The 13,059-nt window shown below is 34.7% G+C and overlaps 1 protein-coding gene across 1 annotated transcript; it reads left to right on the top strand.

Moving 5' to 3' along the window:
• Positions 1-691: 691 nt before the first annotated feature.
• LOC104897759 (hypothetical protein) lies at positions 692-1,930 on the top strand. The gene has a single exon (XM_010684706.3). The coding sequence runs from the start codon at positions 773-775 to the stop codon at positions 1,709-1,711; it is 939 nt and encodes a 312-aa protein (XP_010683008.1). The 5' UTR covers positions 692-772; the 3' UTR covers positions 1,712-1,930.
• Positions 1,931-13,059: the final 11,129 nt, after the last annotated feature.

The following is a 13,059-nucleotide window of genomic DNA, read 5'->3' as shown; positions in this document are numbered from 1 at the left end:
ATAACATGTATAATTTATAAGGATGCATCGTACCAAGAAAGCTAATATATATGATCCTAGATTAATACTAGCTTCATTGATATATCTTTATAAGGTGGGGAAGGGTTTTTAAAAATTTAACTTTATTGTTAATATTTGTTGACATATTCTAATAAAATCCGATCATTCTACTTCATACCAGCTAATTATTATATAATTAAATGGTTGCGTTTTATTGTATCCGTCACTTATAATATCGATTTATTGTCTTATATATCAACTTAACGTTGTAATTTTAATTTTTTTCAGAGGAAATATGCATGTGATTTTATTCCGTATTGAAAGAGGATGGAAAGAATGAGTAACATATCAGTTTTATAAAGTGTTTAATTTGTCTTATAAAATAATTGAATTGCAGTATAGAGTTCAATTTTGTAATTAATTTGTGGGCCTTATAAAAATATAAAAAGATATTAGAGCAAATGTATGAGATTATCAAGTATTGAAAAACGTATTCTCCTAATTTGTCTAATATGATATCAAGGCTATATTGTTAGTTGAAGGACATGCCATAATGATAAGATAAGCCCCATCATTGTGGACGGCCAACCTGGCTTCACATGTTCATTGATCACCCACATTAAGATGGATTTTTGTATTAGACCTTAATGTTTGTATACTATACACATATATATATAGATGGTCACCAAGATACTGAGGTAACATAATATTTCTAACCTTATAAAAACACATTGTTTGAATCATTACATAAAATTAAACCTTTTGTCTAACAATGGCAGGTTTCTTTCTTAAACCAAGTACTAGAGGCCATGCTAGATCAATTAGCTTACCAGCAAGATCACATCCTACAACCCTCAAAATTGAAGAAGAACTCAACAAACTTCGAAACCTCGATGTTTCTTCTTCAACTTTCATGGAGCCTAATAAGCTCAGCAATGCGATTTCCGGCATTGCTGAGCTCTATAAATCCATTGGAGATCTTCTAAAACTACCTCAAACCCAACAAGCTTTAACCAAACATGAAGACTCTTCATGGGTGGATGTGCTCTTAGAGGAATCGGTATCATTCCTTGATGTTTGTGAAAACACAAGGGAAAATCTATTTCTTCTAAGGGAAAGCATAGGAAAGCTTCAATCAAACCTTAGAATCAGAAGAAATAATAACATTAATACAGGTGAATCAGATAGTATTGAAGATGATGTTACTAAGTATGTTTCCTTTGTAAAGAACTTAAAAAGAGAGATGGGTAAGTCCCTTGTTTCTTTAAAACAAATTGACAGTAAATTGTCTGATTCTGTGTTGTTTAACAAGGTGAACAATGATCAACACCTCGTTGCAGTGGTTCGAGTTTTAAGAGAAACAAGCTCGATTTGCAGCATTGTTTTTAGGTCGATTATGGCGTATTTTTTAGGTGCAAATTTGCTGCCTAAGGCTAGCAAATGGTCATTAGTGTTAAAATTAGTGCATAATAAAGGGCAAGTTGGAGAAGATTTGAATGGTTTGGAGGATATAGAGGTTGCGTTAAACAACTTAATGGTGAAGAAATTAAGCAGAGAAGGTAAAGAGATGATGATGATAATTCAAGTTGCATGTGAAAAACTTGATGCATTGGATAAAAGAATTGAAGGATTTGAGAAGGAGCTTGAGTGTTTGTTTAGGCAATTAATACACACTCGAGTTTCTCTCTTGAACATACTTTCAGATCATTGATTTGAGTAATTAGAGGGTGATTCTTGTGATTTAACTTTCAATTTATCTCTTTAGGGATGAGTGAGTGAGTTCATCTTTAATTAACAGCATCCAAATTTTGGAGGATCTGTTAGGAGTGTGTTTATGATTATTATGTAAGTTATTGTATGTGTAGATGAATATGATTATGTACATAGTTTCAACAAGAGGAAATGGACTATAAACTTTGTATTGATCTCATTGACTAGTTGTTATTCTTGTGTTTGGTTGGAAGGAAAATATGCAATTTGCATATATAGTTTTAACATATATTTTTGTTTGATTTGTCAAGGGGCATATATAATTTGCTTGAGTTGGAAATCTTTATTTTATTCTCTAGATAAGTGAAAAAATGTTTTTGTATTCAAGAAGGAGATGAAACATTTTCCTCCTCGTCCCTTATATAAGTATGGTAAATTTCAAATGAATTAAACTAACATTGCCGAAGCTTGAAACTTGAATTACGTTATTTATGTTCTCTCTATAGCATATAATGTCCAATTCAAAAGGGTTATCTTCCAAACAAGACACAATTGAAAATGTTAAAACTTTTATTGTAACACACTATCACTCAGATCATAAGCTAATCTACTTTGATGAGAATTTTCACATATGATATTACATCTGAAGTAAAGTTGGCAAAAGTTTTTGTAATATGATCAAGGTTGTGCATCACTCCAAACCCATGTTAGACTAGACCAATATAGTTTTGACATTCGACTTTTTTTGTACATTCGAGATTCAACTAGAGAGATTTCGGTCGAAATGAACCCAGACCTGTTTCTTCTAGTCCAGTCCTATTTTGGACCTGTTTAGTAGAATTCCCAAATGGGTATTGCATTGCTCACTAAGTAATGTCGCCCTCTGGTAAAAGAACCTCAACTGCCACTGACTGACTTCTTATAACTAAACCAACACATTACTCCCCTCCGTTTACACAGTAGTCTATATAAAACTGATATTTCTTCCAACTTGAGATATCTTTCACGTATCGCCGTATTGGCAGCCTCACATGGTGTAACTATGGAAAAACAACGCGTATTGCATAGCCAGATCAAAGGTATTTCAAATCAGATCTCATACTTTATTTTGATGGGGAGAAAAAAACCTTAAGTTGTCCTTCTTAATTCGGAGGCCAACCTAAAACATCCTTGCGGATGACAAGGGAAAAATCAATGTAATAAGGAGGAGACCAAAATAACAAATTGGAAGACAAGTGACCCTTGTGTGTCATAAAATCCATTGCTCGGTTGGCCTCCCAATACCAATGTTGAAACAACACTTGATCAAAATGTTCCAAAAGCGAACCTGCATCAACGACAATATTAGCAATAGACCACGACGAAATACCATTTGGCTTTATAGAGTTAATAGTAGTGATATTATCTCCTTCAATGACAATCTTCTTAATATGGAGACAATAACTCCTTTAATGCCTTCAAGCAACCCCATAGCTTCTGCTATTAGAATCGAAGGATAGCTCCCAAAGATCTGGCACTTTCCCTATCAATACATCACCTTGGGAATTTCTAAGAAAAAATCCATAAGAAGCTAGCCCATTATTTAGTTTGAAAACATCAAAATTTAACTTAACAACATCAGCATCAGGAGGGACCTACATAAGATTCTTAACAGAGCGAGAAGGCAGCTTATTGATTTTAATTTGTTAGAGGAAAAGCTAGGGGAAGGAATTACTAAATTGGAACAAATAGCTTTATCCCACTTGTTAATCAAATCCTAAGTAGCATTTGGATGACAAAAATAAGCGGTCAAACAACTGATGAGCCCATGGTCGTTAGAACTTAAAATTCCAATTCGGATCTTAAGGTTCTTAATTACATATTCGACAAACCTCTCCGTAAATGTTTTAATTTGGATGAAAATTTTGAGTAACAATATCTTAATACGATTCTATCTACGAGGATTTGATTCATCACAGAATTATTCAGACGATGAATTAGTCATGTATATACTTGAACTATTTCATGATTGTACAAGTGTGGAGAATAATTGTGTTAACCTGTTGTAGGTTAACCTGGCATTCAATATTTATAATGTTTACAATACAAAAATGGTACTAGGTTTATAATGTATCACAGGCATAAGGCTGGGTCATCAATGGAAAAAGGAGGCCGAAAGGCTGCATAGCAGCACTGGTCACCGGCGGCGGCTGGGGTGAAGCGACCCTAGAGGCGGAAATGGTGGCCGGAAATTCCATCAGGAAAGCAAAAAAAAATTATTTGGGAGAGGAAATTTTTTTTTAAGAAAAACCTAGGCTCTGATACCATGTACTATAACCGGCCGGTTGGGCGGCGCCGGTGGACGGAAACGGCAAAGGGGCTGAAAATCCGGGAGGAAAACGGGTTGTCACGCGTGACGAGGAAGTTGGGTTGTGCAGCGGCGTGGCAACAGTGGTCGTGACGTGGAGCGACGAGGCGGCGTTCGTCGGCGCGTGGCCGGAGGTGGGCCATGACGTCAAGAAAAACAAGCCAGCATAAGGCTGGGTCGTCGCTGGAAAAAGGAGGCCGAAAGGCTACGTGGCAGCGCTGGTCACCGCCGGCGGAGGCAACGGCAGACCGCAGGTCGACGCCGGCGGCGGCTGGGGTGAGGCGACCCTAGAGGCGGAAGTGGTGGCCGGAATTGCATCAGGAAAGTAAAAAAAAATAAAAAAAATTATTTGGGAGAGGAATTTTTTTTATAGAAAAACCTAGGTTGTGATACCATGTACAAGTGTAGAGAATAATTGTGTTAACCTGTTGTAGATTAACCTGGCATTCAATATTTGTAATGTTTACAATACAGACCTATGACTAGTAAAATACCATTCTACCCTTTACAATATGATATTATCCCTTTACATATAATATTATCCAATAATGATCTATTGTGAAATTTAAAAATATATAAGAAATTTATACTTCATAACATTCATCAATTACAACTTGAAATTGACCATAACTAAAATATGAAATTCCACAACCTTTCACGTAGATTACTAATTACAACTAGTTGTTGCCCTTGACGAAGTCTCGGGTCATTGCGTATAATTAGTTTATTATTTTTTAATGAAATTAATTGAATTACATGCCCACACATCAAAGTATATATTCACGTGACGACCTCCGATACTTCATAACTTTCAATTAGTATTGAGTACCAGGTTCATAATAAATTAATTGCTATATGATTCACTTTTCGTAAAATGGATCATCATTATTTTAAGTCAAAATGAGTCATTTTTAAACAAAAAATAATTATTTACCTTAAATAAGTCACTTGTATATAAGTAAGAGTGACCTATTTAGAACAAAAGATTACTCAGGGCTATATGGTACTTTTAGTATTAAATAAATCACTCCTATATAGATTTAGAAAGTGTTTATATATTCAAGAAAAACAGTTATCCGCTTCATAAACTCGTATCATACAATGGATCACTCCTTCAAATAGTTGATTCGACACGACAAAGTTTGTAACATTATTTTTCAAGTCATAAAGGCATGTCAATTTTCATTCCTACCTATAATTGATTGAACTGTGTTTTTTATTTTGTAAAAGGCTAAGTACCATAACTTATAACACGAGGATATATTAATATATTGCTCATTTACTTGATAGGTCAATTAATGTAGGAGTCCAATTTGTGTGTCAACTTTAGAAGCATAATTGCTTGTACATACAATAAAAAAACGGTTTTTTCACCAAATACCCCTGACAAAAAAATATATTCACCAAATACCCAACTTTTTTCAAAATTCACCATATACCCCTGACTTTTAACAAAATTCAGTAGATACCCCAAATCTTTTTAAAAAAGCCCAAAATTCCCTTTTGACTAACGGATGTTAGTACTCTGTTAACTAATTAACCATAAAAATCCTAAATAAACCTAATTAAACCTAACAAAACCCTAAACTCTCCTTAGCCCAACCTCAACCCCCAAACCCTAGACCAACCAGCCCCACCACCCAACCCCAGCACCACCCCCTCCCCTCTCCCTCGTCGGCAACCCCGCAGACCCCCTTTTCGGCAGCCCCCTCCCCTCGCCTCGCTCGCGCCTCCCCTCCCTTCGCCTCGGTCGCTTGCGCCTCCCCCCTCCTTCCCTCGCGCCTCCCCTTCCCCGTCCACGTACCACCGTCGCACCGCCACTGATTGCAGCGAACTCTGAATTCGGGCGAATTTTCGACCTTTCTCTCTTCTCCAATGAACCAGAAACAACAGCAGCAACTTCTTAAGTAAGATTGTTAACAGTGTCGTGAGGCCGACGAGAGTGAGGGAGGGGGAGGGGCGGCGCGAGGGAAGGAGGGGGAAGGGAGGCGCGAGCGAGCGAGGCAAAGGGAGGGGAGGCGCGAGCGAGGCGAGGGGAGGGGGCTGCCGGAAAGGGGGTATGTGGGGTTGCCGGCGAGGGGGAGGGGAGGGGGTGGGGCTGGTGGGTCTAGGATTTGGGGGGTAGGGTTTGGGTTGGTGTTGGGTTAGGGAGAGTTTAAGGTTTAATTAGGTTAATTAGGTTGACTTAGGGCTAATTAGGTTGATCGACTTAGGGCTAATTAAGTTGACTTACGACAAACTTGTAAATACAGGCTAACTGAGCACTAACGTTCGTTAATAGTGAGGGTATCTGGTGAAATTTGTTAAAAGTCAAGGGTATATGGCGAATTTTGAAAAAAGTTGGGGTATTTGGTGAATAAATTTTTTTGTCAGGGGTATTTAGTGAAAAAACCGTAAAAAAAAATCAATATGAGCTTGTAACTTAGTTGGTTAGTGTACTTATATCTCAAAGGAGAGGTTGTGAGTTCAAATCTTAACACACACATTTTTATTATTTAGTTTGTCTCAATTGCTTGAGAGTGGGAAGAACATGTAGCGTCATGACATTTATTTAATATTTGAAAAAATTGTATTGGGTAGTTGAAAGACATAGATATTGTACATTTGAACTTTATTAAAGTATTAGTTTTTGCACTATTTAGTAGGATGGCATCCTACGATCCAATTTTAACAATCCGTGCTTTAAGCCTTTAACCATAGCAATTCAAAGTTAGGATGTGCACAACGCCCCAACCCTAAGTTATTTGGTCTAATGAAGAAAACGATTCCATTTTAGATTGTTGGTGTTGTTCAGCGAAATACTAAGGCGCTTCTTCAGCAAAGGAAATAAAGTTAATAGACTAAGAGCAGTAATCAAAGTCCAAAGTCAACGTTAAGAAGAGCCCATTGACATAAAAATGGCCCAATAACCTAAAACTGAAGCATGACCGGAAAACCGGTACATCAACACTTCCAACATCTTTAATTCAAGTATTTATCAAGTATCAACTTGTTTGATATGTGCTAATAAAGTGAGATAGTGATAATAAACTTCAATATTAGCTTCTCAACTTGTAATACATCGTTGAAAGACTTGAAATTAAAAATCAAAGTACAAAGAGGAAGATATGAATAACTCTTTGTAGATTACATATTTGAATTGACTGCGTTGCTCCCACTACTTTTAAAGCAAATCTCGCCACCATTGGTGTGGGTCTACTTGAAGATGCACCCCTTAGGTTAACAAAGTGATCCACAAAGCCATTCATTTGAACTTAACGATTGAAACTACTCATGAAATACTTGAAAGTCTAGATATATAAGAGAAAAAATGATTACTGTTGTTTGGGTTGCGAAAAGAATAAAGGACGACTATTAGAAAGTATTTATATTAGATTGATAAAATAAACGTAAGAAAACTAAAAAAGAGAAATGCCATGTATCCGAATACCATACCACCTAGTCAGAAGTAGTAAAAAAGAAATCTCTAAAATGGTGTAAAGAATGTCTCGTTCAAGATCCCAGGCGAAAATCGCCGGGCCGGGCCCAAGACTTCTGGCTCCCCCCATTCTCCAAACAATTTAGCAAAGGCAAAATCAATAAATTACCTTTTGCATTACAATTTACAACCAGCAAAGGAAAAATAACATACCAATAATGTTAAGGTAGTAATGTTATGTAATTTCTATTTTCACGTTCATTGATTTGCGGTCTGTCTCCGTGCCTTGTGGAGTTGATTATTACTACTTGACATATGTGGATCCAGTGGATGCAATTGTTAATATGTCATTCTCCAAGGTCTAGTTTGATTACAACTGGACATGTGGTTCATCGTTTCTTGCTCAAATTTCATTTGGATGTCGGCTTACTATGGTTCACATTTTCATATTCAGTGTCTCCCATCAGATGGCAAATCAATATTTAATGTTGTGATGGAAACTCGAAAGTGGACTTAAAATAGAGCGGTAAATACAGCGAAAGGAAAAAAAAAAAAGAGCATGTCCTTTCTCTCATTTAACCTCCTCGTAGTCGTACCCGTAGGGCTACCCACTGCCCACTGGGATAGCAAGGAAGATTCCTTGTGATGAAGAACCCCTTCTTAGGGCGTTATTTACAATAGATGATTCCTTCTTAGTGGGGTCATTTAAATAGGTGATCTTACCTTTGGGAGTCGCATATTGTTGATCTAACTAGTTTTTAACCCGTGCAAAAATACACGGGAAGTGCTATATAAATATGATTTGGACTCGACTGACTCGTGCATATAGATTTTTTTATTTTTTATTATATAGTTGTTTTTGTTCAATCTTTATTGAACGATAAATATTAGAATTCATGTACATAAGGTTGAAAGAATATAAATTGTAAAATTATTTTTCATGATATATAAAAATCCTTTACTATAATATTTTAAACTTTAAAAATCTTATAATCATTATATATACATCTATAAATATGTAAATGAAACAAAAATATACCAAAATGTGCGGGAATACTTTATTTTATAAACTTAAGATTATATGATGTTTCTCCTAAAATCATGGTATGAATATTAGCTCATGAATTAAGTTTTTATAACTATATCATGTATTAAAAATATATTTTAAAACTGGCTTATGACCCGTGCGTTCAGTGACTGATGTAGCTAATGTCATAATAAAGTACATGAGAAGTCTTTTGTTGATTAGAACTGGTTTTTTTTTTATTGGGAAATTAAGTCAGGCCAAGGGCTAACCCCTACCAAGGCCGCTACTAGCCTTGTAGGAACTAGGAACTACCAACACATTGGCTGGTAAAGCATGCTAAGGAAATACCCCAACATAATGCTGGGGGTAAGAATCGAACCCCTGACCTCAAGGATCAGAGGGGAGTGCTCTACCACATGAGCTAGCTCCTCATCCTGATTAGAACTGGCTTATGACCCATATGTATTATTTATTAGTACTATTATATGAAAAATTACTGAATAGAAAAATGGTACATGTATTATGAAACATTCCAAAGTGGAAAATGGTGCAATTATTTGGTAGCAGAGGAAGTATTACATTTCTAAACTTTATAAGATACATAGTTAACTCGTTTCTAATAACAAAGATATAAATCACTATATTTTTATTTAATTTTAAATAATATCAGAGATCGTTATCAAGGTATGAGGATTTCAATAATATTTTACGCCCATTAAATTTTTTCTTATAAAACGTTGGAGTCTAGCTACAAAATGGGCTATATGTAGGTTTGAAGAAATTTAATTTTGAATTACTAAAAACTAAATATTTTAAAATATTTTTATAAAACACTAATCATGTTCCATGTATATGAATTTTCGAATAAGTTCCTGACAGCTTATATAAATATTCTCATCGTTTCACCCATACAAAAACCATCGTATATAGTATCTTACCCATACATTTCGCAAATCTTATCGATTTGAATTTTTCGACCCGAATTATCCTGTCCTTAATCTCACCCCAATTGCCGAACCAAGAGCTTGCTTACCCAAATATGATTTGTATCCTATAGACCCGTAACCGAAAATACCATCACTTGCATCTAACCCAATAAAAGAAAAGGGATTGAAGTTGCTAGTGCTCAAATAATGACTCATGTAGAAAACTTACTATTTTAATTGTGTGTAATGATCAGGTTCGTTGTAGACGAACGGAAGACATTAACTCATACTCTATTTTATCATTAGGTAGTATAAGTATATTCTTTAATTGATCATTAATATCAATTTAGCAGTCATATCGATACCTTCTTCTAATAATATCTAACTAAAGCGAAAGATTGTATACATGCTAAAACGTTGTATAATTGATTGTTAGGCAGTATAAGAAGAAAGTACTCTAAACGATTGATCTTTGTATGATGATCATTGCTGATTTTTCTTTTTTAATTAGTGAGTGACTGCTCTTGGAATTAGTTTATGGTATGCCCTTAGCCATATTGAATGAGAATGAAGTAATGTATTCATAGTTTCTGTCTCCTGATCTTCCTGTAAATATATGGGTCGATACTTAGATTGATTCCATATTTTTTATTTGGTTGGGTTAGGAGTGATAAGCTATGCAAATGGAGGAGTGAAAAAGTTGTATTATGATGAAAGTTTTGGGAAGCAAGAACAACATCCTCCCGGCCATTAACTGATATCAATTTTAGCGGTCTTAGAATTTAAATATGTGCATTGAGAATGCATGCATATATTTCATGCATTATATAGTAGCGAAGACTAAGCATTTGACAATCAAAAGTATATTATGAAAATTTACACTTTATGGAAGGATTTGATTTCATTACCTATAATAGTTCAATCTTTTTATGTTAAGTGAGGCGCTTATTATGGCATTGTGTAATCAAGGAAAGTGAGAATCACCAAGCGCCACATGTACATTTATTTTGAATTTCTTACATGTGGCAGTTTTTTTAGGAGGATGACACGCAATAAATTTAATGGCAACTCGTCACGTAGGCAAATATGATTTAGCTTTTTATATATATATATAAATTAGTTTTGATGATAACAAACCAAAGTAAATAATACCATGATTTTGAGTTTCGTGTGTACAAGATAAAAGATTTATATACTACATAACAAAGGTGTCTAATGACGGAAATTTCTAATAGAAGTTCAAAGTAAAGTTGAAGTACTTGAGTTGAAAGTCCAAGATACAAGAGGAGAAGTTCCCGAGGGGGAACTCCAGAGGAGAACATGTCTTATAGTATGAGTTTACTATTAGGCATTGTGTAAGGAAAAAAAGTGTGGTCGGATCTATGAAACTGAAACTATTCATTGGATCAAGGAGTAGAGTGTGTCTTGAGTCAAGGAGTTTTTCCCGTGGAACAAAGTCTTTGTTCCTTTGTCAAAGGAACTATGTTGAGTATGTGTTCCTTTGTCAAAGGAACTGATGCGTCTAAAGGGAACAAATATACTGAATCTAGTTAAATCAACTGACATAATAACGCACTACTAGTTAGGAGTCAAAAATTACATGATCTTATTGATTCAGTTAGTTAAAAAAAATTTAATCTAGAAAATAAGATTGTAATTGAGATTTTACTTAAAGTAATATCTTTGAATGTTTTAATTAATTTGAATAAAATATCTTTGATGATAATCCTTTAGAGTTAATTTAGGATCAATATTAAGTTAATTAGGAGTATAAAAGTAATGAGATTGAGTAAAAAATTATGTCTTTCATTTTAGCAAGGGTTAGTTAATCGTGTTGTTCCTTGAGTTGAGGAATAGAGGAGTTCCTCAGATCAAGGAACATCAGCGATTAGGAACCGTACTTTGGCTAGAGTTTAAAAGGAAATGTTCTATAAGTGAAACTGATTTTTGGTCAATATTCCTATAACTTATAATCTTATTATTGAGTCGTCCTATTTCATAGGAAGTTATTGTTGTATTAAGGAGTATCCTATGTAGCCTGGTTCTATAAATAGCACTTAATCTCATCATCCGTTGAAAAGTGGTTGACCTTTGTCACTTCATTGAGTATGACTCCAGTGGAAAGAGAGCTTAATAATGTAAGATATTGTATTCCACATATGATTCAGTTTTCCAAAGTTCCACATTTCCTATATCATTTTGAGTTTTCGCTTATTAGAATAAGAGTTTATTCTATCAAGCATCTGTAATAGAGAATTAGTTAAAGGGTTTTAGGGAACTCTTGTATTGGGGGTGATAACTTGAGTGAGCGAGTTCTTGTACTGTATAATGAGAAGGTTTTGAGTGAAGCCATATAGAATGTTTTGCGTGAAGCTAAATAGAGTACTTTGACTGAAGTCAAGAGAGAATCAATAGTTGTAGAAAATGTTGTTGAGATTAGTGTTCGTAGTGGAACGAGAAAGGAAACTCAAGTGTAATAGGTTGTACTTAAGGGTTGGCCTAGTGAATGAGTTCAGTTTAAAATCCTTGTAGTCGAGGTTTTTTTACTTCCTATCAAGCCTAGGAAGTTTTCCTCGTAAAATCTCTTGTGTCTTTTCATTGTTTCTTTCGTTATTAATTAATTAATTTCTGCAAATTAAAAAAAATACTCAATGTTCCTATCACAATACACCCCTCTTGTTCAAAGTCACATAACACACAACTGAGATGATCCCTTGTCCTATCATATCAAAAGAAGGTGACTCCTAAGTCCTAGGCTAGGGTTGTTGCTATTTAGAGAGTATATCTATTTTAAATAATATGAGTATGTAACAATAGATTTGAAAATAGAAAAATTGAGTACTTATGTTTCTTATTTGTTGAATTAGAATCCATCCTTGATGTACGATAGAGATGATTGTGCGCCAAGTTGTGCTTTCGACAAGAAAAGTGGCACGTTTCGGCCATAATCATCGCGACAAAATCCGCTATTTCTAGTCTGGCAAAAATTTAACCAAAATTTCTAGATTTAGATAATCCATGACCTGTCTTTTTGAAAAAATTCAATCAAGTCATGTTGACCTTTGTCCAAAACGCCGCTAATTATATATATATATATATAATATATATATATATATATATATATATATATATATACTACCTCTGTTTTTATTTAGTTGCAACGTTTTGACTTTCACGCTTACCAATGTACAATTTCAAATCGTTTTATCTCTAATTGTATGTAAGTAAAAATTATAAAAATTTGATATTATGAAAACTTACATCGAAACGAATCAAACAAGACCCCACATGACTATATTTTGTTTAACATATAAATCAATAAATGTGGTCAAATAAGAGAACATGAATAGTGCAATTTGTCAAACGTTGCAACTAAAAAAAACGGAGGTAGTATATGAATGAAGGTGAATTTGACCACTCACCTGGCTTGATTACAGTTTATCCTAGACAGACTTCAGGAAAGAAGCCTTTTAAGTATTTCACAATGTGGAAATCTTCTTTGCAATTTGGTGAGATTATTAAGAGGCATTAGAGTGAAGATATGAGGGGGACAAAGATGTATGTCATTAGTAGAAATTGAAGAAAATTAAGTTTGATTTGAAAGAACTTAATAAGTTAGGGTTCGTAGATG

Source organism: Beta vulgaris, chromosome 6 (genome assembly GCF_026745355.1).
Source record: "Beta vulgaris subsp. vulgaris cultivar EL10 chromosome 6, EL10.2, whole genome shotgun sequence".
NCBI lineage: Eukaryota > Viridiplantae > Streptophyta > Magnoliopsida > Caryophyllales > Amaranthaceae > Beta > Beta vulgaris.
Note: the sequence above shows the minus strand (reverse complement) of the source record. Positions and strands in the feature narration are given on the sequence as shown.

Excerpts from the sequence above, each read along its gene's own strand:
- LOC104897759 (XM_010684706.3), top strand. The coding sequence starts at position 773 with ATGGCAGGTTTCTTTCTTAAACCAAGTACTAGAGGCCATGCTAGATCA.